A 26,878-nucleotide genomic window follows, 5' to 3' on the forward strand; every position below is an offset into this window, starting at 1 on the left:
GCTTCCTTTTAATGATAAACCTACTCTTCACCTGAATAAGAAAAAAAGGTCTTCATGGTCTTCAACGATGCGAAGACAACGTTTGAGCGGTACACGCAATATCTGAGAGAGAGCAGAGACCATTCATAAAATAACAATGTGTTAAAAAGCACGAATCCTGTTTTGTGTCAGTGAAGGAAATCCGCTTGGGAGTGGAGAGATTCGATCGCGATATTTGACTCTATAGAAACCGCCTAAGATTAAGTATAAAGAGGAGAAGAAAGCTGTCAGATGCAGTTAGAAACCGATCGCAAGACATCTGGTAGGGGGGCACCTGAGGGGGCCGGTGATTACTAAGCAAAGTTTTTTCTTGCTTTTCCCTCCTGAAAATTAAAGTCTGGAATAGCTTATACGTGAAAGAGACAAATAATACAAGAAAACGAAAGTGCAGTGAAAACAGGATGTCTGCCAATAAACCCACTCTGAAAGGCCATCCCAAACTCATTGGGTACAAAAAGGACATCTAGTGGACAGTGTTCAAATGTATCCGATGATCTAATTCTTCCACCGAGATTCTTTAGTTCTGAAGTGCGCATTCAACGGGCACTTTACAATTTCTTGAGACCACGGGAGAGTTTTTGTGAAAGGCACTGAAGCGACAACTGGTAGGTAGCCTAACGTCATAGTAACAACACGGTGGCGCGTATACGAATTTAATTTATACTACCCTCATTCATTATTTGTAGAACATAGCCTACCTTTTAACCCTTACATGTATGGTTACATTTAAATGTAGTATTCATACATCTCAGACGCACCGCGTGTTTAACAGACGCTAGCGCGCGACGGACTCAAAATCAGTGCTGCTGTCTGCTGGACGCGCACACAATTTCCCGACGGTAAACTGATGCCCCGTTTTGTTTCTGCGCTCACGTTACTTCTGACACGAAGAACAACTGGATTGTCGCATCCTGCGTTGACTTCAAACGCGACGCGACAACGATTGTGTTCTCTGTAGACACGCTGTCTAATGAATGAGGTATAGACCTACAAAATAATACCAACTAAATGAATATGTGTGCAACACTGTATCACATTCCAAACTCACCTTACTCCTTCCATCCCAACTTTCAGTCTATGTCATTTCAAATGTAGCTACACTTGGAAATTTTCCCACAGAAACGAAATCTTTTAATTTAAGTAGTCATTTTAGGCATGTAAATTAAACATAACCTTAAAAGATCATGGAAAAATATTTTCATGGATCATTTCATTGTTAAAATAATGTTTTTTTTTTTTTTTATCATGATGCCCCTAGTTTCCTAGAGATTTACACCAATGAAGAAAAGACTCACTTGTCTGATTTGATGTTCAGTCTCATGAGCAGCTTTAAAAGGATATTACTCTCAAAAATAAAAATAAAAGTTTAATTAATTATTTATATTTTACATTTATTTATTAGGTAATGACTTATCTTTCATTTCAAACTCATATGATTTTGTTTTTTGTGCACAGGTCACTCTTACTCTTGGGTTGCAGTTTAGTCTCATGAAAAACTCCTTAAGGTAAACCATTTAATTTGTTTTGAATTAGAAATTATTTCATTGTAAATTGTTTCAACTGTCGAGACAGACAAAATAATTATGCTTATATCATGTATATTTCACAATAAATTATGCTTATATCATGTAGGCTATTTAAACTTGTTTCTAAAAACACAGCTCTCTCAGAATGTTTGCTGCAGATCTTCTTGTATTCAGCTCTATTCTATCAGGTTGGTACATTTCTTGTTTGCATATCAAAGTTTGACAAACAGAAAGTACATTTTATATATTCATTTTACACACACACACACACACACACATGTACACACACACAATGAAAGCCAATAATGATTTTGTCTTAGCAATGAATATAAAAAATTTAAGAATTAACATTTTCTTATTTATTTTCTCTTATTAATTAGGGATTAGAATAAGTAAGTTTTGGGCTAAATTATTTAAGGCCCACATCTTCACAAGTAGTGAATGGTTCTCAACTGGAAAGGGCATGAGAGGACTCTTTTTTCGTTATTTTTCCACTTTAGCTTATTAACCAATATTCGTATTTTCTTTGTAAACCCACTAATAAAAACGTTTTGGATTTTGGATTTCCTAATGAAGTTCCTGTTTTTTGATGTCACGTTCATTAACATTGAAAAATAATCATTAAAAACCTAAAAAAAAAAAAAAAAAAAAACTTCTAATATGTGGCCTATAAACAATAAATATTAGTGGGGAGGGGTCAAGCAACACAAGTAAGCAATGCGCAAACTGAACGCGAGAGTTATGCCGTTGAACTTAAGTTAATTCACTTTATATTATCGAAACTGTAATATATATATATATATATATATATATATATATATATATATATATATATATATATATATATTATTAGAGTTTCGGTTCATCATTGTGAAGCACTGTTCAAGACTGAGACGACAGAAAGCGTTTGTTTTGTAATTATATGTTTCATTTTTATATTCGATAATGACCTTCCTGTCATATCAGTCGTATTACTTTTATTTATTTATTTTTGTCCATGTGGACTTTATGAAATGTAGAACATACTTATAAAAACTTACCCCAAACTTATAAATTATATGTCTGTGTGTTATATATTTTTTCAGTTATTACCAGAGGTGGAAAGAGTACAAAAATATTTTACTCAAGTAAAAGTACCATTACATGAATGAAATTTTACTTAAGTACAAGTAAAAGTACCAGTCTAAAAATCTACTCAAGTAAAAGTAAAAAGTAGCTCGTTTAAAATTTACTCAGAGTAAAAATTACTTAGTTACATTTTAACAGTGGTGGGGAGGCAAAAATGGGACCAAGGGTGTCAGACTCAGTTCCTGGAGGGCCACAGTCCTGCACAGTTCAGATATAACCCTAATTAAACAAACCTGATCCAGCTAATCTAATCATTTAGGTTTATTTGAAAACTACATGATATGTGTGCTGGAGCAGGGTTAGAACTAAACTCTGCAGGGCTACGGCCTTCCAGGTACTGAGTTTGACACCCCTGGGATAGGCATATTAATCTCAAACTAGTTGTTTTTAATTAAATGAATCAGTTATTTGGAATAATAAGACATTTGGGCTGTTACCAGGCAAATCGGTATCAACAAACTCATCTTTTCAATGCAGATGAAATGCTGAAGTTTCATTGGAAGTGGCATTTAGATGTATTACACTGTTCAGTGCAGGACAAGAATGCATTTACAAATCTGCAGTTACAAATGCATGAATAATGTTTTGATATACAAGGCATAAAATGTTTAATACTCATTTGAAATGATAAGAAATTAATTATAAAAAAAACCCCCAAAAGATACTTTAAATGTGAAATTAAAATGGCCAGTATGTGTCAGCAAGTCACTGTTAATAAGTGAGTCACTCCGATTGAACTGAATCATTTAAACGGTTGATTCATTCAGGAACGAAAAACTGTTATGTTGCTCGGAGACGCAAAACTGTGCTTTGGTGGCTGTGTTTGGAATTATTTTTTGTTGTAAAAATAGAGCAAAAACAGGCAATATGGTGTCTAAAACGCAAGTCTCTTAATTAACTTGTTTACTGACCTGTCGTAAAAAACATTATATGTACATATATATATATATATATTTATATATATATATATATATATATATATATATATATATATATATATATATATATATATATATATATATAATCATGATTTTTGGAGGAAAAGACGGCATTCTTTGTGTGATTTTGATTTAATATATGAAATTATATAAATATGTACATTTCTGCCCCTATATCTTCAATTTTGTGATCAATCTAAATGCGCTTTACAAGACTGAATCACAAAGTGAAAGAACGCACTGTAAATGCGCACGCACATTGTTAAAACAACGATATTATCGCAGACCATATATATCGCACACTCCGCACCAGTCTTTTTGGCTAATTTGTGCAAAACCTCTTGCTAAAATGTCAAATCTTCATTTTAACCAACAATGCAACGATGCAATTATTTAGCTTACCGCTACATGCTTGCGAAGGGTTGATGTCGACTCGAGATTTGATAAGCTGCTAGTTGGTGTCTCTAGGTAAGCACATCTTACACTGAATAATAGAGCATAAATATGGCCAAGGGTTCACTTCATTTCCTTCGAGTTCAACTTCAGAATATGACGGGGTTTCGTTTTCAGCGGTGTCTGCACCACTAACGCCTGTTTTGTCCGTCTGCATCTTTCTTGTTATTTTAGCGCCAGTTTACCCTCCTGCCCATTATTTACTGCCATAGTTTCCAGGGAGCGATTTTCTTTTTTTTTTCTTTTTTACTCAGTAATTAATGTGTTTTCAAATGTAGCAAAGTACAATACTTCAAACAAAATATACTTAAGTAAAAGTACAATTACAGATTTTAAAAATTACTTTAAAAAGTAGAAGTACACAAAAAAGCTACTCAATTACAGTAACGCGAGTAAATGTAATTCGTTACTTTCCACCTCTGGTTATTATTAAGTCTAATTATAGCACATTTGTATTCCAGGTGCTTGGTGTCAGTCAGGTCTGAAAGTATCGTACCCCAAAACCCTGAACAGCACCAGTGGCTCTTGTCTTCTGATTCCCTGCCTATTCAACATTTCAAAGGAGAGAGAAAACATTCTTGAGAGTTCACCAGTAGTTACATGGAGACGAGCATCTCTGTGGATTCTCTATGATACAGTTAATTTCACCAACGCTCACCGTCAGAAGGAACCTGTGGTGAAGGTGCTGGGTGACCTACGAAAGAAGAACTGCACTTCTGTCCTGAGAAACCTCAGCAGCCAGCATTCAGATCGCTACTTCTTCAGGATTCAAACTACCACCTTCAACACGACTGAAACAACAGCTGTGAATATAAATGTGTCAGGTAGGACAGAGCAAATGTTTCGATAATAAACCAAGACATTATCAGCACCAATTGTTGTTCATGGCCTCAAAACTTTGAAAAATGTCAAGAGGTATGACAAGATACAATTAGTAGATATAAAAGTAGTATAACTACAAAAATGCAATAAACTTAGTAATTTCTCAATATTAGCTCACTTTTTCAAAACATTTCCCACAGTTTTCCTAACATCATTTAGCTCAGCAGTTAATTTCTCATTCAGAATGCACACTTTAGCACTCACTAAACAACACTAACAAGAAACATTGAACAATTTTCTTTAAAATTTCTTAACAAAATAAGAATAACAGCTCTTTATACTTCAAAATTCACTTCAGTATATTTTACATGGTCCATGTTTGCATTACAGTATGATTCCCATTTTGTACAGATATCAGAATCACATTTATTGCCAAGTACTGTATGGGTACATGTACAAGGAATTTGTCTTGGTAAATTGGTGTTTGACAGAAACAACAGAAAAAGAACAAACAATAGAACAACGAGATAAACCATTTTAAAATAAAACAAGCAATAGCTATACAATAAGAGTAGAAAAAAATTACAAAGATTAAAAAATATAAATATAAAATACATTTTATAAACATTAAGTCTACATTTGTGCAGAATATGTAAAGTGGGGCAGTGCAAATGCTTACAGTCTGAAATGTGAGAACGTTATCTGCAGCCAGAACTAACTCGGATGTAAAATCACCAAACTCTTTAATAAAGTCTGTATGGTGCCCTGGTGGCCTTTATACAGTAGCCAGTACAAACATAACAGGGGATTTATCATTAACATTGGTTTCATGGATAATGTTATATAGCACCATTACTTCAAACGAGTTATACTTGAAGCCTGCCCTCTGAGAAATCCTGAAAACGTTGTTATAAATTGAAGCAACTCCTCCCCCTTAGCCTTTTAGACGCGGCTCATGTTTATAACAGTAATCTTGGGGGGTGGACTCAGGTTTCTGTCAAACAGAGCACATCTATATTATCAGTTATCATATTATTTACAAAAAGTGTTTTCGTAGAAATGGATCTGATATTCAATAAGCCAAGCTTTATCATTTGTTTATCCATATTGCATTTGTTTTTTATTTGTTGAACCTCAATGAAATTGTTAACCTTAACTTGGTTTGGATGTTTTTTGTATTTTCTAGTTCGGGGAACAGACACAGTCTCTATAGTGTGATATCTAGGTGAAAGAGTCTCTATGTGCTGAGAATGAACTGACCTCTATGACTGGAGGCAGCTAGCAGATGATCGGTTTAGCCAGTCTGTCTGCTTCATGACCTGGGCCCCAGTTAGTCAAGTATAAACACTAAGACTATTTGCCATATTTCTAGAGAGAAGAGTGGCACCACCCCAGGAGGGATGAAGACCATCTCTTTTAAACAGGTCAGGTCTGCCCCAAAAGCTCGTCCAATTGTCAATGAAACCTATTTTATGCTGTGGGCACCACTTAGACATCCAGGCATTGAGTGATGACAATCTGCTATGCATCTTGTCACCACGGTAAGCAGGGAGGGGACCAGAGCATATTACAGTGTCTGACATCGTGATTGCAAGTTCACACACCTCTTTAAAGTTATTTTTAGTGATCTCCGACTGGCGAAGTCGAACATCATTAGCGCCGGCATGAATAACAATCTTACTGTATTTACGTTTAGCATTAGCCAGCACTTTTAAATTTGCCAAGATGTCAGGCGCTCTGGCTCCCGGTAAACATTTGACTATGGTGGCTGGTGTCTCTATATTCACGTTTCGTACAATAGAATCACCAATAACTAGAGCACTTTCATCAGGTTTCTCAGTGGGTGCATCACTGAGTGGGGAGAACCTGTTTAATGTTTTGATCGGAACAGAAGAGCGGTGTTTTGACCCACGACTACGCTGCCTCACCGTCACCCAGTTGCCCTGCTGCAGGGGCTCTGTTTCTGGAACCAAACAATGTACAGGAATCCCTGAGCTAGACGCATGCAAAGCCGTATCTAGACCCCTAACATTCTTACTGTCCTCAATTAAAGTTTGGATGCGTGTCTCTAATTCTGAAATCTTAACTATTTCCCTGCATTTATCACATGTGAATCCCTCATCAGCGACAGAGATAGATAAACTGTACATGTGGCAAGAGGTGCAAATAACGATAGCAGGCGAAGCCATTACTCACCGAGCTTGATGAAATATTCTTACTGCGGATCGAGAGAGAGGAGAGGAGAAAAGAGAACGCTAATGACAAGCTAACGAGTGCTAATGCTTTGCAGGTGTACTGCACTCACGGAAAAGTGAATCGATCATCTGATAAAGTTTGATCGATAATATCAGAAATATGGTGTGAATTAAGATATTTTTTACAACTTTACAGCAAAACAGGTGACACGTTGTAGTCGTCATTTCTCCTTGGCAGTGACCGCAGCATACCAGATGATGATGGAGGTGTTGAGAATGGACTCAGTGAAGAAAGTGTAGAAGTGAACAATCATTGTCTTTAACAGGTTAAACTTCAGCTGCCTCAGGAAGTACATCCTCTGCTGTGTTTTTTTAATTCGAGAGCTGATGTTGAACTCTCACTTTAGGTCCTGGGTTATGATGGTGTCCTGGAAGTGTACAGAATCCTCAGTTTCCCCATCAGAGATGAGCCCACTGAGTGTAGTGTCATCCGCAAACTTCAGTAGTTTTACAGACTCGTGACTGGAGGTGCAGCTGTTGGTGTACAGGGAGAAGAGGAGAAGGAGAAAGAACACAGCCTTGACAGGAGCCAGTACTAATGGTTCAGAGGTCAGAAACATGTTTTCCTATTCTCACATGCTGCTTCCTGTCAGACAGGAAGTCTGTGATCCACCTACAAGTGCAATCAGGCACATTCATCTGGCAGAGCTTGTCCTGTAGCAGAGCTGGTATGATTGTATTGAATGCAGAGCTGTAGTCCTGTAAGGGGAATGTACAGTTAAAACCCAAGGACCAGATATGATGAATGAAGACCAGGAGTCAGAGATTTGTTCAACTAAAGAAAAATTTACTCGAGAACATGGTTTGCAGTTTCATCAGCAGGACGTATGGACGTAAACGATTCAAACATATCTTCCGACAACTATTTTGGTGACAAGTGATCCGAGGTCAGACGCAAGTCTCTCCAAAGACGTATATCTGATACGCTGGACATTGGCAGTTGAACATTTGTCCTGGGACTGTCTGAGCTTGTCCCTGTACAGACAGATGCTAACACACATATGCAGAGAACTTATCAGAACTTCAAGGCTGCTTAGCCCTAGCTAGAATTTTATCAGTATGGATTGTTACACACACACTGTGCAAGTTTCATCTTAGAGAGCAAAAATATAAGCTAAAATGGATTTCTTAATATCAAGCAGATACATTAATATCACAGTGTGTTGTTCAATCTCTCGTGTCTCATGTAAATAGTTGGTCATCCTGTCCTCTTTGACATGGCCCTTTGACCTGGGAAGGAAATAGACTTAGCCCTTTAAAGGCTTACTGTTACACATTACACGAACTAGCAGTGACGAAAGCAGATAGCGTTGTCGCCTCATATCAGCAGCATCAGACCAAAAAGCTGCGCTGAGTCACACCGCACAGACAACAGCCGACGTTCTGCGCATGTGTGAGAGGAATTAACTGTTTATATCAGCAGCTATTAATGGTATAGGCCTATATTCATCATTCAAAAGATCAAACCGAAACAAAGATATATAAGATAAATGCAGATATATGAAATGTAAACAAAGCATTGATAACGTTAATCATTTGTTGTTATGAAAACACTCGCATATTAGGATGATTGGGAATGATCACGTAAAATTTCAACAGACTTCTGTCTGTACCACCTTCATTTACGATATCACAGCCTCTGTATACACATCCAGGTTGTTGGTATCAGTCCTGAATACATCCCAGTCAGTATAGTCCAAGCATGCCTGAAGATTCCCCATTCCCCACCGCTTCTCTTGTCTGCTGCTTTGATATCCTCACAACAGGTTTGGAAAGCTTTCATTTCTGCCTGTATGCAGGAATCAGATGGACCATGGCATGGTCAGAGTGACGCAGTGAAGCTTGTGGGATGGCGTGATAGGCACTGCTTACTGTAGCGTAGCAGTCATCCAGAAAGTTCTGCTCTCTGGTAGGACATTTAATAGATTGTCTGTATTTGGGGAGGTCACTTTTGTTTTTTTGGTTAAAAAAAGACTAAGAAAAGTCTTTTTTTATTCCTACCAGAAGCTGAAGTTTGTCCATTTTGTTGCACAGTGAACCCTAAGTGGAAAGAAATATTCCTGGTAGCAGTGTACGATGTCCGCGGAGGTGCACGAGCGCAACGGCATGCTTCCCCCCTCGCCTGTTTTGCGGTTAAGTGAAGAGGTTGTGTTAACATGCAAACTGGCCTGTATCCATGAGGGATCCCACATGTAAGAGAGGCAGACGATGATGAAAATTCCCCCAGGGGAACTGAAAAGCTCCTATTGGTTAGATAGGACTTAAACCAATTTATACAGTGCTACAAATCAACCGTTCAAGTCGAGCACTAAGGACTTCATGGTCTACAGTGACAACGGCTGCACTAAACAATCAGTCAGAAATGGACTAATTTCTTTCTCTCACACCTTCTCTGTCACACACGCGTATATTTCACATGCACACTGGCACCCACACACACACACACACATACACTTATAAAGTCAGTTTCATAAATTTCTAATTTGTATCTGAAAAATAAGACTTGATTTTGTTGATTTTTTTTCTTGATTTTTCTTGATTTTTTCTTGATTACAATATTGGTTCACTGCTAGTTAGCCAAACTAGTTCTTAAAGACAGTCTCAACATTAGTGACTATGTTGCAACTGGCTAAGTTAGTTTAGTAACCTTTTACAAAAGTTAACTGTAATAGCGACTGTATGTTGCACTGATTACTAGAGATGTTCCGATACCCTTTTTCTCTTCCCGATACCGATTCCGATACCTGGGCTCAGGGTATCGGCCGATACCGAGTACTGATCCGATACCTGGGTGTATATCTGTATATACAGCTGTATATACTACTAGCCCTGTGTAAATTGCTAGAATTTTTTTATGGTGTGCTTCAGACAGATCCCTCAATAAAACATGAACAAATACATGGTGAACTACTGTATTTATTACAGTATTTTTATTATCTAACATGAATTTGACAGTATTATTTATTTTCTTATGCAAAAAAGAACTTCAAATGCAGCCAAAAATCTAACACCGCAAACTAAAAAAGGTATTTAAGTTTTACAATATAACTGTATAAAAAAACTGCAACAAATAAGTCTAGGAATATAAAAAAAGATCTATTAATCAGATAATCTCTAACAAGTAAAAAACAAGTAAAAAACAAGCAACCATCTAGGCATAATTATTATTATTATAGAGATGTATTATTATTACTGTAGGCTACAACAGTAGCTTTATATATTGTCAATTTACTCATGTAAACCAAACATTTATTTTAATGGGCTGCCATGAAGATCTTTGAGTGTCTGTGTTTATGATATGACAGTATTCTCAAATGAAACGGTAAATTCTCATGAAGTGACGGTTTATGCGTTCGTGTCCTCATGACACACAGCAGAGACTACAAAACAGCGAGCTCTCGCGCATCTGTGCCAGTCACCCACAGAGATGTAGATTTTGCGGGAGTAATATTTAAATAGTATTTTGCAGTTTAATATTCACAGACACTAGTATATATTCGGCTACTGTCTGGAGCCCTGCGTTTTGACTTACACGGAAGCGACTGAACGCAGTTGCCGGTACTGAATATACTCGAGAGTCTGTAACTACCGGTACTACAGAGACATACTGCTAACCACTGATCTATAATATAGTAGCGGCTTCACTGTCTTTTGGCAGTTTAGAATGTGATGAGTGATCCAGTCATATATAGATAAGGGCTGCTAACGCGTTTTCATTTCTTCTTCGCTGCTCTAAACAGGGGTTGCTTGTGGCAACACAGCACAACTTCCTGTGTTCTCTTTCATCATCTCGTGTTCGAGATCCACCTATGGGAAGGGCATCCGTACCTGACCTCTGCAGAAGCATCCAATTGCACCAAGTCTGGCTAGACAGACAGAAGCGCGCAGCCAATGCCAGGTAAGACCCCGCCCCCTTACCTAGGGGTATAATAATGGCTACAGCGCTGCTATTCTCCAGTTGACATTCGCTTCTCGCGATCTCTGCATTGACACAGTTCGGTTGGATTACGCTGCTCACCTTCGTGTCTTCAGGAGGACATATCGACCGATCAGCCTCCGCCAGACGTGACTGTCGTCTTCTCAGCCTTTTTTCTGCTGTGTTCTGCATTCAGAGCCGCCCACGCTCTCGTCGTTCACCTGCTCCCACGGCTGCCCGCCACGGATTTTTCCGATTTCTTCTCCGGTATGTCGCTTTCAAAACCTACCGCTTCTCCGGGGAATAGCCTATCACGGGCCTGCCCGGCCGCGTGTGGAGCGCTAATCGCTGCTAAGGATCTTCACCCGTTCTGCGTGGTTTGCTTGGGCCTTAAACACGCTCAAGAAGCATTGGAGAACCCGGAAAATTGCAGTAATTGCCTTATGCTGCCCAGAAAGCTTTTACGACGCCGTCTTAAAGTTGCAGCGACCCAGTGCGCCGAGCTCAGTTTTTCTGACTCAGATGGGGGACACGGTGACGACGACGCGCTACCGGGGGACTCCCGGGGCGCATCCTCACTTGTTTGGGCTGACCAGCCCAATCCCGCATTCCCCGAAGAGGACATCTTCGCGGGCAACCTCATGCTCGCCGACGGACCGGCCGGTTCCGGCGATGAGGATGATGCGGCCCTTCTCGGGGTCTCAGAGGACGAGGAGGCCATCCCGCCCTCTGGCGTTCCCCAGGCTAGCGGCCACGCAGCCCTGCCTCAGTCCATCCTCCTGGAAGTGTGTGAGCGAGCGGCCGCTCGCCTCAACATTGAGTGGCCGGCTCCACAGAGCGCCACCGACCAGGAGAGGGATATTTACGACGGGAAAGTGTTGGGACCTCCTCCCGGTCCGAGGAAACAACTCTTCCCCGTCCTTCCAGCGTGCGCTAAGCATATGAGGCACAATTGGAGCGACCCGCTCGACTTCAAACACGGCCTTTCGGGGCTTGAAGTAAAAGATATGGCTTCTCATGGTATGGGTGACCCCCCCGCTATCGAGCCGTCCATCGCCAGGCACCTTAACCCCGCTCAGGGCGGGCTGCTCGCTCCCCCTAAGCCGGTCTTGCCAAACAAGATGGACCGTTTTTCCGCCTCAGTTCACCAGGCCGCATACAAGTCCTCGGCCTTGGCTGTCAGGGCCCTCAACGTCTCGTCTCTCCTCTCCGCCTACCAGGCGGAGCTTTTGGATGAATTAGGCCAACAGCTAGAAAAGGGAACTCCTTCTCTACCCCTGTGGAAGGAGATCCTCACGGTGAACGACCTCGTCCTTCGTAACGCTCGGCAGGCCGTCCAAGCCTCCGGGCGCTCTATGGCGCTTTCTGTGGTGGGAGAGCGCGCGCTCTGGCTTAACCTGTCAGGCCTTCCTGACAGTGAGAAGCGGCGCATCGCGGGCGCGTCGGTTGAGCCCGGCCGGGCTCTCTTCGGTCCCGCCGTCGCATTGATGCAACAACGGTGTGACGACAAAAAGAAGGAGGACGAGGCCTTCAAATTATGTCTCCCTAGGAAGGCGGCCCCACGCCAGACAACCCCTGCGCGTTTGCCAAACATTCCAGCCATGGGACGACACTTCCACCAGGGCAAGGAAAGGCCCCGCAACAAACCCCCACAACGGCAGAATAACCCACCGCCTGCTAAGCACTGGGGAAAATCGACTCCCGCCGCGGCCGCGGCGGGAAAACCACCTAACCCTTCCCCCATCGACTCGAAACGTAAGCGGCCTGCCTGATGTTCGGTTGATGGGGACATCGAGTCCGCGTTCACGGGCCTCGAGCCCTTCGGACTCTCTTCCTGTCCCAGGACCCCCGTTCAAAAGACGCAGGGTCTCCCGTGGATGGATCGGTTTCCTCCCCGTTCGAGGCTGCCCAGCCCATGTGTTTAATGAACGGTGTGTGTTCCCCCCTCATGTTCAGGGGGCCTGTTGTGAGGAAAAGTGCAAAAGCAGTGTCACCACACCGCATACACTCTGTTCCCCTCACCCAACCAATAAAGGCTTCAGCCCCAGTGTTTCCCCAACACAAAACACACAAAAAAACAAAAAACACATTAAAACAAACGAATCAAATGAATTCGTTACGGAGAGAGGATCTCTCTCTGCAGAGAGAGGAAATTTGTCTGAACCCCTGCATGGTGCCCCTGGGGTGTCCACTAGATGGCGCCATTGTATCACAAATAAACCAGCTGGGCTTACACAGCCCCGCTGCAGCTCGGGTGGGAACGCTCGCAAGTCACGAATGGGCTTGGCGAACTGTTTCGGCTCCCGAGTGGGTGATGCGTACTATAATGCAGGGATACAGACTGCAGTTTGCAATGAAACCCCCGCATTTCAACGGCGTTCTCTCTTCACACACGGAAGAGAACGCCTCACACATTCTGAAAGAGGAAATATCCTCCCTCCTAAACAAGGGAGCGATTCAAGTGGTGCCCCCCAGTCTGATGAATCAGGGATTTTATTCTCGTTATTTCCTGGTCCCAAAAAAGGACGGCGCTCTCCGTCCTATTTTGGACCTTCGTGTGTTGAACAAACATTTGAGGAAATACAATTTCAGAATGCTGACTCATGGCTCGCTCGCCCGCGCCATAAAACCGAACGACTGGTTCACATCGGTCGACCTGAAAGATGCTTTCTTCCATATAAGCATTTATCCGTCACACAGGAAGTTTCTTCGTTTCGCCTACCAAGGCACATGTTACGAATTCACAGTTCTGCCGTTTGGGCTCAGTCTGAGCCCCCGGTGCTTCTGTCTGTGTGCGGAGGCGGGCTTAGCACCCATGAGAATGTCAGGTCTGAGGATTCTGACATACATAGACGATTGGCTCATCGTAGCCGAATCGAAAGAGAAAGTATTGCAGGACACCTGCCGTGTGCTCACGCACATCACATCTCTCGGGTTCAGAGTGAATGTGAGCAAGAGCAATTTTACACCCAGTCAGAATGTCATTTTCCTGGGTTTGGAGTTGAACTCAGTCTCCATGCGAGCGCGTCTCTCTCAAGAGCGCGTTCTCTCTCTAATGAACTGTCTGTCGCAGTTCAGAGAGGGGGCGAAAGTACAATATCGCACATGCCTCAGGCTGCAGGGTCTTATGGCTTCATCAATCCAGGTTGTACCGCTGGGACTCCTGAGAATGAGAGCGTTCATGAAATGGGTTTTGTCACTACATTTCAGCCCGACGCGCGATCTTTGCCGCTCTGTAATAGTGACGCGCGCCTGCTCGGCAGCCTTGCGCCACTGGAAGAGCGCAGACTTTTACGCACAGGGAACCCCTCTGGGGACGGTTATGATGCGGAAAGTTGTGACGACAGATGCGTCCTTAACAGGCTGGGGCGCCACCCAGGAGGGCAGAACGGTGAACGGTCTGTGGCCGAGCAGACTAAGTTCAGCGCACATAAATTATTTAGAGCTTATGGCCGTATGGAAAGCTCTGAATCATTTTCTGCCTCGCCTGCAGGGACATCATGTGCTCGTACGCTGCGACAATACCACGACAGTGGCTTATATCAACCGTCAGGGCGGCGTGCGCTCGTCGAAACTTCACGCTCTAGCTTACAAGCTTCTAGTGTGGAGCGGACGGGTTTTCCTGTCGTTACGCGCGACTCATGTTCCGGGCCTTCTAAACAGAGGCGCGGATCTTCTATCAAGGGGAAACCCAATCTACGGAGATTGGCGCCTTCACCCGCAGATAGTGGCTGTGTTATGGATGAGATTCGGACAGGCAACCGTAGATCTATTCGCCTCGCGTGAAAACTACCATTGTCCTATGTTCTTCTCGCTAAAGGACGTGGACGCGCCCCTCGGGGTGGATGCACTGGCCCACCCGTGGCCCAGTGTGCTGCTGTATGCTTTTCCTCCCCTGTGCCTGATAATTCCTACACTGGCCAGGGTGAGAGAGCAGGGCCTGTCTCTCATTCTGATAGCACCCAGGTGGCCCAAAGCACCATGGCTGGCGGAGATAATCCCTCTGTTATATGCCGAGCCGTGGCGCCTTCCCCCCCGCACGGATCTATTGTCCCAAGCGAACGGGGAGATTTATCACCCGCACCCGGACAGGGTGGCTCTTTGGGCTTGGCCCGTGAGAGGACGAACCTAAGCGCACTTGGGCTTTCGCCGCGTGTGATTGCTACTATACAGAATGCCAGGGCCGTTTCTACGCGATCCTTGTATGGCAGTAAGTGGCGAGTGTTCGAAGGGTGGTGTGATGGGCGTGGTCTCACATCTTATCAGTGCTCAGTTCCTGATATTTTGTGTTTCCTCCAGGACCTCCTAGAAAAAGACAGGTCTTTTTCCACAATTAAGGTCTACTTGGCTGCGATTTCGGCCTGTCATGTGGGCTTTGAGGGCTCAACAGTCGGGCAGCATCCTCTAATCCGCAGATTTATGAAGGGTGCCCGTCGCCGCTTGCCAGTCATCAGGAGGACGGTTCCTGAGTGGGATCTCTCCATGGTGTTGGAGGCTCTGTCTCAATATCCTTTTGAACCTCTTGGAAGTATTTCCCTAAAGCTGCTGTCCTTCAAGACAGCTTTGCTCTTGGCCTTGGCATCAGCCAAACGTGTCAGTGAGCTACATGCATTTTCGGTTCATCCCTCGTGCACTAAATTCTCTCTTAGTGGAGATATGGTTTCCCTTAGGCCTAATCCGGCCTTCATGCCGAAGTGCTTCCCTGCGTTCACTTCGGAGGTGTTGGAGCTGTCCGCTTTTCACCCTCCACCTTTTTCCTCCCTGGAGGATGAGAGGCTAAATGCTCTGTGTCCCGTCCGTGCCTTACGGACATATATGAACAGGACCAGTGCTTTCCGGAAGAGCGACCAGCTCTTTATTTCATGGGCACCCCCTCATGGAGGGAATCCTATTTCTAAGCAACGCCTCTCACATTGGCTTGTGAATGCTATAGCTTTGGCTTATGAATCAAAGGGTATGCAGCCACCAGGGGGCATCAGAGCTCATTCCACGAGGGGCATTGCCACCTCTTGGGCTTTGTTTAGGGGAGTGTCGCTAAAGGACATCTGCTCCGCTGCTAGTTGGGCTTCTCCTCATACCTTTGTGCGTTATTACCGGCTGGATGTCACCAATATCTCGGTAGCACATTCGGTTTTAGGGGTGGGGTCTGCTTAGCCCTTCCCTGCAACCCTGTTGGAGGTGACGACGGAGTGAATGGGCTGGCTGGCCATGCACATCCCTGTCACTAAGCATGTTTTTACAGTCCTTTTCTGGGTGTAATTATATGCACATTGGTTATCATGTGTGTGATGCAAAATGTTTTCATGTGCTGCATATGCACAGTAGTCACGATTGTGCATCAGTATTGCAGGTTCATGAGTATAGGACGTGTCAGGCACCGCCTCTTTGGGGCGACCGTCCTTCTCTGGCTTTCAGAACCTCACTGTGAGTGTATTGGGCAATCGGGGAGCTGTCCATGTCTCTCCCATAGGTGGATCTCGAACACGAGATGATGAAAGAGAACAATAGGTTACTGTCGTAACCCCGGTTCTCTGAAACATCGAGTGGAGAGATCCACCAGCGTTGCCCCGCTTGCCACACGAGAAGCGAATATACTTACTGGAGAATAGCAGCGCTGCAGCCATTATTATACCCCTAGGTAAGGGGGCGGGGTCTTACCTGGCATTGGCTGCGCGCTTCTGTCTGTCTAGCCAGACTTGGTGCAATTGGATGCTTCTGCAGAGGTCAGGTACGGATGCCCTTCCCATAGGTGGATCTCTCCACTCGATGTTTCAGAGAACCGGGGTTACGACAGTAACCTATTGTTTTCAATGCATTTTGAGCAGCGAAGAAGAACCGTGCAGCGGTTAGGCAAAGCTTGCGGTCATAACTAGGTCTTTTTTAAGAAAATGGTATCGGATCGGTATATGGGTTCATGTACTCGCCGATGCCGATGCCAGAATTTGTTGTGGTATCGGAGATATTTCCGATACTAGTATCGGAATCGGAACAACTCTACTGATTACTACTGCGAGACCAATCACTTTAGAAGGCTGAATACCTAATTGATGCCCAGTAACTGAAAGAGTAAAAGGCCAGAGTCAAATATTAGGATTCACTCAATGTATTTTTTTCACAATAGACTGTACTGATTATTCACACTTGTAAATCCCATATAGAATTACACATTCATATAAATAAAACAAACTGCAGGCCAGCGCAACAATAAACCATAAAATAAAGTATGCATAGACAGGATTCAATGATACAGAGATACTTAAATCGTGCAATGATAGTTCTCAGTTCGGATGAGTCCCAATAGTTTCAGGGAAATGTCTACTTGAAAAGAGGATAGGTGCAAACAGATGATTGAACTTGTTGTAATCCTCACACGGAGACTTAAATAGGCAAATGTGATGGATAGGTGTACTTCTCTGTGTAGTGACACGCTGGATGTGTGAAGTACTGACAATACCGGATATGTGTGTGTGGCTCTATAGTACAGGAAAAAATTGTAATTGATTTCCAAGGAGATAGGCGTAACAGGTGCGGAGTCATTATAGCTTCACGTGGCTAAACTTGAGAACCCACAAATATAGAATATACACACATATACATTAGGGGTGTAACGGTTCACAAAATTCACGGTTCGGTTCGATACGATACACTGATGTCACGGTTCGGTTCGGTTCGGTTCGATACGTTTTAGATACAGCAAAATGTAAAAACATCTCAACTTTTTAGAATGCAGCAAGCGCACCGCGGGTCATGTGACAAGAACCAACCAATCAGCTTCATCCTTTCCCGTAATAACGTTGAGAGCTCAGCCAAGATGAAGGATCAGCTGATCATAGTTGTATATGGATTGCAATTTTGAAATAAATTTAGTAGCAGAGCTACTGCAAGCGATTTTTAGAGCTGCAAATCCATTTATCCTTCGCTGAAATTTCCGCGTCTCATGGAGAGAGCACGTCATTGTTGCTTAGCAAAGACAGACGCCTCAGGAGAAAGACGCACTTAGCGTTTTCCACGCGTTTTTAGGCACGATATGTGAACGGCCCCTAAGGCGCTCGCTCACTCAGCACGCGCTGAAGGCTCGTTGCAAAATGTCGAATGCATTTAACAGACCAGAAATATAAGATCCTAAAATAACCAACAGGTCTGGTGTTTGGGTTGGATTCCCTGTAAGCTATAATACCGGTGTCTAAATGCTACAGGGATAGTTTGCTGCGTGCATGTTTCTCCTTTTTTTCGTCTTTTCCCAGATAGTACTGACGCATATATCCCAGATATTCCCGCTGGTGTTTTTTTTTGTTTTTTGTTTTTTTTTTGTATTCCCGCTGGTGTACCCTGTCATGTTGCAGATGCGACATACCGTTGTTTTTTTTATCCACCACTCTCTTGCCATCACCATTATAGCTTAAAGGGAATCCAAAGTGCACCCAAACACCAGACCTGTTGGTTATTGGAGGATCTTCTCATTTCTAGTCTGTTAAACGCATTGGCTATTTTGCAACGAGCCTTCAGCGTGTACTGAGTGAGCGAGCGCCTGACTGAGTAGCCTAACATAAACATATAAGATGGTGTTTTTTTCTTCTTCGGGAGTGTCAGGGGCGTTGCCTGTTACGTTGTTTGGGTTATTGGGCTACCTTGTTGAACGCATATCATTATATTTCTCTCTCTCTTTTTTTTTTTTTTTCAAATATAATTAATTACTCCAACGAACCGTTCGGTATACATAATGCGTACCGCGTACCGAACCGAAAGCGTCGTACCGAACGGTTCAATACGAATACGCGTATCGTTACACCCCTAATATACATACATACATGCATACATATACATATATATATATATACATATATATATATATATATATATATACATATATATATATATATATATATATATAAGAATGATTTTAATTATATTTTAATGATTGTTGCAACCATTAACTGTTTTGGGGTCAGTTGCAGCATTTGATTTTGTCTATTCAAGAGTTAATTGTTCATTTATTATGATACAGTATGTTAACATGTTACAGTAGTTTAGGTGAGTAGCTGAAAGATGTAGCTCAGAACTTTGGCTTTCCGATGCAAACTGCTTCTGTGAAACTGAAATGCTGAATATAAACTGAATGTAATTTTTTTTTTTTTTACTTCATATCTCATAATGCATAAGTCATTTCAACCAGTACAACTTAAACAATAACTAAAAACGTTTTAATTAGTTTTAATGCAGATATTCAATAAAGTTACTATTAAACAGCTGTGAGAACTTCTCTTACAGTTTAGAGAATATCAAGACTGTATGGAAATAATATTTCTATGAATGAATACCATTACATTCTCCTCTCAAACAGATTCCTTGGCTGAGCCGGATGTAACTGTGCCGGTGCTTAGGGAGGGTGAGGAGGTGAATCTGACCTGCACTGCTCCAGCTCCCTGTCCCAGTCAGCCTCCAAATGTAAACTGGGCTCCTGCATTAGGTGGTGATGTAACACAGAGGACACAGATGAACGCTGATGGGACTCAGAGTGTTTCTGCCATCTTGAAATTCATCCCGTCGTTCCACCATCATGAGCTGAAAGTGAACTGTGTTTCCATTCATCCTCTACACAGAGATGACAGACCCCTGCTCAGCCACAAGACCGTCATCCTCAGTGTGGAGTGTGAGATTTTAACCCAACAAAGTTTGTAGCTTTTTTTTGTTTTGTTTGAAATTACACACTCTCTTTCATTTTTTGCCCACAGATCCACCAAAGAAAACATGGATCTCTGTCTCAGGCTCGGTCTGGCTTGGTAATAATGTGACCCTCACCTGTCAAAGTAATGCCAACCCTCCTGCGATCCACAGGTGGTTCCTGAAGAGAGCAGGTGTAGAAGAAGAACTGAACGTCTCACATGTGTTTTCCTTCACTGCGGCACAAAATAACACTGGGCAATACATTTGTGAGGCACATAATCGATACGGTGCAATGAACTCCACAAACCAGCAGATCACTGTCCCAGGTGTGTCTGAGCTTGAGACTGAAGAGTTTCATCAGTTACACTTCACTTTGGCCCATGTCTCGAATCAGAACACTTTTTCAACAAGTTTAGATTTCTTAACAGTTAGTTTCTTGTTCAAACCAAACTTTGATCTAGGATCCATTTCTCAATACTTAAACGGTTGGTTCACCCCAAACTGAAAATTCTGTCATTAATTACATGCAACACAACAGAAATGTTCCCAGACCCATGAAACATAGAAAAGAAAATAAGCAAGCATCAAGATTTTCAGCAGATTTTGAGTGTATACAGATCAATGTAAAAATTATAGAGGTAGGATTTGCCCAGGTGGTCATAAATAAATATTAAAGAAGGAACACCAGTAAATGTGAAACTGACCTCAGACCTGTAACCACCCAAATGAACTGGCGGTGGTCAGTAAAATAAGATTTGAACCAGTTAAAGGCTGTCACCAAATCTCACTATCAAGACAAGTAAAAGACTATGATCAAAAGTATTGAAAGTGGCGTGGAGATAACAAAAATGAGATTAGAAATTGAGCCATAATCAGATGCCATCAGCAAGTCTTTGGTAACTTTGACCAAGGCAATTTCTGTACAGAGAAATTTATGAACACTTTACTGAAGGGGTATAAGGTTGTTATACTGTACAAACTAGAGGCAACAGCAAATTATTTTTGGCAAGAACATAATATTTGAGTTTTTTTTTTTTTTTTTTTTTTTTGCACAGGAGTTCCAGCAACAATTTTTAATGCTGCTTCTTTGTTTTTGCAGGCATATCCTTCACTGGCTTCCTCTCCATTTTGGCAGTTGTATTATTGCTTATATTTGCACTTCTTATTATTTACAGAAGGTAGGATCTTGCTAGATTTTTTTTTCTTACATATTTTATACATTGAGATAATGTTTTCTTGTCTTGGTTTATGCAGATATAAAGAACCAGTCAGAAGTGTAAGTATATTTTCTGCAATATGTTTTTCATGAAGTATATATATATATATATATATATATATATATATATATATATATATATATATATATATATATATATATATATATATATATATATATATATATATATATATATGCTCAGAACCATATCCTTGCTACTTCCTTTCTCTTTTCAAAGAATGGGAATTCTCCAATACCTCATCACTGAGGGACTTCTGCTTTCCTGTCTCAAACATCTGTAACAAAAGGGATATTTGGAATTTTTAAAGGATCAGAAGAACTGATTGTTGATTTGATCAAGGACTGTAAGCCAACGTGTGACACAGGGGGTCTGTTAATTGTCACACCTTCAGTGGGTGAAGCTGTGCTATGCTGATCGATCAGTTTGAATGTCTCACATTGAGGTTTTAGTCACATGGTCAAGAAGTGATAGGCCTAGTAACTGTTGCTCTGTCTCTTTTCTTGCCTGGCAATCTCTCTTTGCTGGGGCTCTACTCTCCCCCTTTCTCTCTCTCTCTCTCTCTCTCTCTCTCTCTCTCTCTCTCTCTCGTAACATATCACATATATGATGCATACTTTATATCTTTTAGCATTTATTTTGTAAACAAAATCAAGTTCAACCATAACAAAATATTTTATGAAGAGTTGAGTACTGAAGAGTAGAGACTGTGGTTAGGTTGACGATTTGCTGAAAACCTTTAAGACTGAAACGTATGTTACTTCATGTAAAAAAGAGGTGAATGTGAACTCTTCAGCATAGTGATAGTTTCTTGTACATGGAGGTGTGCTTGTGCTAATTTGACTAGCTATAGCTTATATGAAATATGTTTAATGTAAATAATTACAAAATTTAAGAAATATATATAATTCAATATATTTCTATGTGTATGTACTTCATAGGAAGTGTTACAGTATTTTTTATCCAGTTTTGTTTTATTTTGTTTTACCTAATAAAAAATTTGATTTAGAGATTCTGAGTCATTTTCTTCACATTTGAAATATTTTAACATGTAATTTAAAATGTATTAAGAACCAATTTTTTAGGTAAATAAAACATTTTAATGTAGAGTTTTATTGGATATTTGCACATTAAGTTTAACCAGAGGAATTAATAACAAAATATAAATGGGGCCCAGTTCTGACCCACAGTGGTCCCACTAAAACCCCATATTAGGGCAATTTGTGGGTCTAGTGTAATCACCCATCTGGGCCCCATAAAGGTTTTGTATGTGGACCACCTTGGCCCCAGTTATTAAAACCCATTTGGGACCCACTTGGGGGCCCATGTGGAGCCGATAGACAAAAACGTACGGGTCCCATTTGGGTTGCCCATGCTGGGCCCAACTGAAAGCCCATCAAATACCCACATGGGGCCCACATGGGTGTCCACAGTGTCATACCACTTCCAAATGGTTTGCTGACATGAAATTACTGTGCTTGATTGGCCAGCCAACTCATCTGACCTGAACCTCAAAGAGACTCTATTGGGTACTGTGAAGACGAAGATAAGTAACATCTGACAAACAATACAGAGGAGCTGAAGACCGCTATCAAAGCAACCTGGGCTTCAATGACGGCTCAGGAGTGCCACAGGCTGATCACCCTCATCCCACGCCGAACTGAAGCTGTCATTCCTGCAAAAAGAGCCCCAACAAAGTACTGAGTGCATAATTATACCTGCTTTGGAGATCTTGAATGTTTCTGTTTTGTAAAACTGTTTTTGATTGATCTTTAAGGAAATATTCAAATTTCTGGAGATACTGATTTTTTTATTTTCCTAATCTGCAAGTCATAACCATCAGAATTAAAACAAGCAAAAAGGAAGAAAAAAATCTTCATACTGTCCAATGATTGTAAACTGTTTTTAGGTCCGTCAGACTGAATATATTTTAGCGGAAGCGTGACCAAAAATATTTCAGACCCATCGAATCCGAATTTAAGAAATTTTAAGGCCTTATATTATGAAAACGTTATTTAATAACATTTTAAGCCTTTTAAAATTTACCTGTGGACACCATACACAAAACCATAATCACAAGGAAATATATTTTCTTTGCGCAATGGTTTCCTAAGTCCTATGATTAGCCTTTTGTCTCTCTGCATTTTTTTTTCCTGTCAGCAAAAACATTTTTCCTCCCAAGAAGCATCACAAGAGAGGACAAACGGATGGCTAGCAGCAGCGGTCAGTACCAATCTCGGCCACCAGGTGCCACTACTAAACATAAAATCAAATTGTATCTCTTGTTTTCTCTGTTGATTTAAGTAACATTTACAAGGTTTTGCACGTCATTAAGCATGGCATAATCAAGACAACACGTATGTTTTACTGGAGAAAACAATATTATGGAAAGAGGAAGCAGCGGTTTGAAGTAAAAAATGATGTAGTCAAAATGAGACTAAAATGCTAAACATTTTAGATGAAAAAAATTTCAAATTAAAAATGCAAACTAAAATGGGTAATAAAGATCCATTTAAAAAGCATAACAATAAACAACTTGAGAAGTTGTAATCTTAAAACTTTGCATAAAATATATTCAACAGCTTGTTTGAAATAAATGATAATCACATATTACTTCTGCTTTTTGCATATAAAAATATTAATTTATTGACCTTCATTTATTGTTACTCTTCAGTAATACTAAATCATTTTGGCTTAGTTCTAGAATAATAATACTCAAGATAGTTTTTAATTGACTGCTTGGACCCATTTCTCAATACTTTAGAGAAGCACAAAAGCATGTGGGCTAAACTGTGGATAATTACCCATTGCTTTGGCACAAAATACATTCAGTACTACTTCAAATATCCCATTCTTTTCTCTCTAAGACACAATCACCACCAAAACTCCATGTAACTATGAGCGAAGGGGCATGTTTACTTTTTTAACTTAATACAGCACCTTACTCTCATAAAGTTTCTATAGAAATCCAGTAATACTATATAATAGAATATATTCCAAATTGGGGGAAAAAAATGAGTTTTGTATAACAATAATTTCCAGGGTTGGTGGAATCAATACAGATCACATGATGACATGACAAAAAAAAGTGATGTCCCACAAAACAGCTGTGCGAATTGCACTTATAGTTTAAATGTTAAACATAAAAAAAAAAAAAAAAAAAAAATGAGCCAAGGTGTGTGAGGAAAACTGTACTTTGGCAGTTGTGTTATTGCTTAAATTTGCACTTTTTGCAATTCTTATGACTTACAGAAGGTAGGATCTTGCTAGGTTTAAAATATGATATAACGTATTTTATACATTATATGCGATAAATAAAAACGTTTTCTTGTTTTTGTATATGCAAGTTAAAGAACCAAACAGAAGTGCAAATCTCATTTGGGCCATGGCATATTCTTCATGAACTGAGTTGCATCAGCTATTCATGAAGAGAGAGAGAGAGGGAGAGAGAGAGAAAGAGAGATAGAGAGAGAGAGGCCTTAAAATTGACCTTCATGCACACTAAACCTATGCTCCCATCATGCATCATGTTCAGGAAATAAATTGTGAGACGAAAACACTTGTGGTCTTCATGCTCAATTGAACACTTGATCCAAACACAGGAAATACATCACATGAGTAGACAACGGGTCAAATGCAAAGACCACATTTGAGAATTTGTCTGCCAAAGCCATGTGTTAAATATTAATATATTCTCTTTACTTCCTACTTAAAATAGTCTAGATTTCAGAAAAAATATTTGCTACAGAATGTGGAACATGTTTTCGATGTATTATTGGTTTAGTTTACCTGTATATAGAGGTCTATGTATGTTGTCGGAGCACTGTCCATACCGACGAGCCGCGGCTGTTTGAGTCTCTGTCCCAGAGGAACCTCTGCACATCGCTGCCAATAATGAGTCTTATGGGAATACCTGACACCGTCCCCTGGGTCAGAAGGACTGAAGCAAGTACAGAATGATATGGAATGGTAATGCAAACATCAGTGTTAAGAACCTTCCACTTTTGGAAAACTGATTTATAACCGTTAAACTGAGCAAGAAGATGCAAAAATTACTTCAATTTATAGACCGGCACCTCAGATAGTGCGCTATTACTTAAGTCCTCTTTTGCATCTAAACATGCTTGAATGGATAAATAAGCATCACGTTAAGTCAAAATGTCAATTTTGACGAGTATCCTCATAAGCTAGAGTTAAAATAAGCAGATAGGGGAAAATCTGTTGAGTCAGATCTGTGGTCTTAAAGTTACAAACCTAAAAATTGACATGTTGTCATAATATTCTCATACTCAGTTTGTATCAAACCTGTATGTATTTCTTTCAGTGGTGTGCACAGATCTCCCGAGGGGCATGGGTGAAATGGTATTACAAGGGCACAGTCGTGGACCGGGGCGGGGGTTTGGAGACTGTATGGGTTTGTTCCCCCTTGGCTAGGGGTAGGCAATATTCTAAAAATATAGCAACATATATATATATTTTAATATCATGACTTTATCACAACTCTTTGTCGTTTTTTTTTTTTTTTTTTTTTTTTTTTTTTTTGCAAACTGTTTGAGCATGACAGCCTTTTCCAAATCTAATTTCCCTATTATAGAGATAAAGCCTTTTAAGTTAATATGAAAAAGTATGGAGGATATTTAGGCCAAAGTTCATGGGCGAAGAGAAAAAGCTTTGCCATTAATTTATCTTTGTTATTAAAAAAAATGGGAACACAGATACACATTATAAATACAGATATTATTATTATTCTCTATTAAGACTGTGTCTGTTCCCCGAATAGTGGGGTCAAAATATACATTTAATGTAGGATCTAGAAAAAAAACAAAAACTGAAAAATGTAAAATAAATGAACCAAAAATAAAAAAGTTTGGCCTCATAAACATTAAATCACTCACATCCCAAGCAGGTATTGTAAATGAAATGAAATGATCACAAATAATAATTCTGAAGTACTCTGCTTGACTGAAACCTGGCTAAAACCAAATGATTATATTGGTCTAAATGAGTCGACTCCACCAAACTACTGTTATAAGCATGAGCCCCGTCAGACTGGTCGTGGCGGGGGTGTTGTTACAATATATAGTGATATTCTCAATGTTACCCAGAAAACAGGATACAGCCAGGTTTAACTCATTCGAAACACTTCTGCTTAATGTTACACTGTCAGACATGCAAAATAAATCGAATCTATCTCTTGCTCTGGCTACTTTGCATTGACCAACAGGGCCGTGTACAGAATTCCTAAAAGAATTTGCAGATTTCCTCAGACCTTTTGATTACAGTTGAAAAGGCACTAATCGAGATTTTAATTTTCATACTGATAATACAAATGATGCATTAAATCTGGCGTTTACTGACCTAATAAACTCTTTTGGAGTCAAACAAAACGTCACTGGGCCCACTCATCATTTTAATCATACACTAATTTTAATTATATCGCATAGAATCGATCTTGTTGATGATGTTACAGACCATTTCCTTGTATCGTGCATGCTGCGTATCACTGATATTAACTATATGTCTCAGCGTTACCGTCTGGGCAGAACTATTGTTCCAGTCACCAAAGACCGAATGCAAATAACCTGCCTGTTCTATCTCAACTGCTATTTGTACCCAAAAATACACAGGAATTAGACGAAATGACTGACAACATGGGCACTATCTTCTCTAATGCATTAGAAGCTGTTGCCCAAATTGAAAAAGGTTAGAGAAAAACGTACTGTTCCATGGTTCCATGGTTCCACTGTTTCCATAACAGTAATACTCACTCTCTCAAGTAAGAAACTCATAGTCTTGAACACAAATGGAGAAAAACTAACTTGGAAGGGAAAAACAGTATGTCCAGCTATAGACAGGCTCTAAAAACTGCCAGGGCTGAGCATATACACAAACTCATTGAACA

The 26,878-nt window shown here is 40.8% G+C and overlaps 1 protein-coding gene across 2 annotated transcripts; it reads left to right on the top strand.

Moving 5' to 3' along the window:
* The first annotated feature begins 377 nt into the window (after positions 1–377).
* Positions 378–21,929, top strand: LOC113118674 (myelin-associated glycoprotein-like). Of its 2 annotated transcripts, XM_026288031.1 has the most exons (9): positions 381–644; positions 1,495–1,544; positions 1,701–1,753; positions 4,546–4,908; positions 19,419–19,727; positions 19,810–20,067; positions 20,841–20,919; positions 20,996–21,017; positions 21,196–21,929. In XM_026288031.1, exons 2-9 carry the CDS (start codon positions 1,528–1,530, stop codon positions 21,223–21,225), a joined length of 1,131 nt encoding a protein of 376 aa, XP_026143816.1. In that variant the 5' UTR covers positions 381–644; positions 1,495–1,527; the 3' UTR covers positions 21,226–21,929. The 2 variants fall into 2 exon arrangements, with proteins under 2 accessions (XP_026143815.1, XP_026143816.1); XM_026288030.1 differs by lacking the exons at positions 20,841–20,919; positions 20,996–21,017; positions 21,196–21,929 and having other exon boundaries at positions 378–644; positions 19,810–20,328.
* Positions 21,930–26,878: the final 4,949 nt, after the last annotated feature.

The sequence above is a fragment of the Carassius auratus genome, chromosome 18 (genome assembly GCF_003368295.1).
Source record: "Carassius auratus strain Wakin chromosome 18, ASM336829v1, whole genome shotgun sequence".
Classification (NCBI taxonomy): domain Eukaryota; kingdom Metazoa; phylum Chordata; class Actinopteri; order Cypriniformes; family Cyprinidae; genus Carassius; species Carassius auratus.

Excerpts from the sequence above, each read along its gene's own strand:
- LOC113118674 (XM_026288030.1), top strand. Across the intron at positions 1,754-4,545 it reads ATTCAGCTCTATTCTATCAG|GTGCTTGGTGTCAGTCAGGT; the intron begins GTTGGTACATTT and ends TTTGTATTCCAG. Across the intron at positions 19,728-19,809 it reads CGTCATCCTCAGTGTGGAGT|ATCCACCAAAGAAAACATGG; the intron begins GTGAGATTTTAA and ends TTTTGCCCACAG.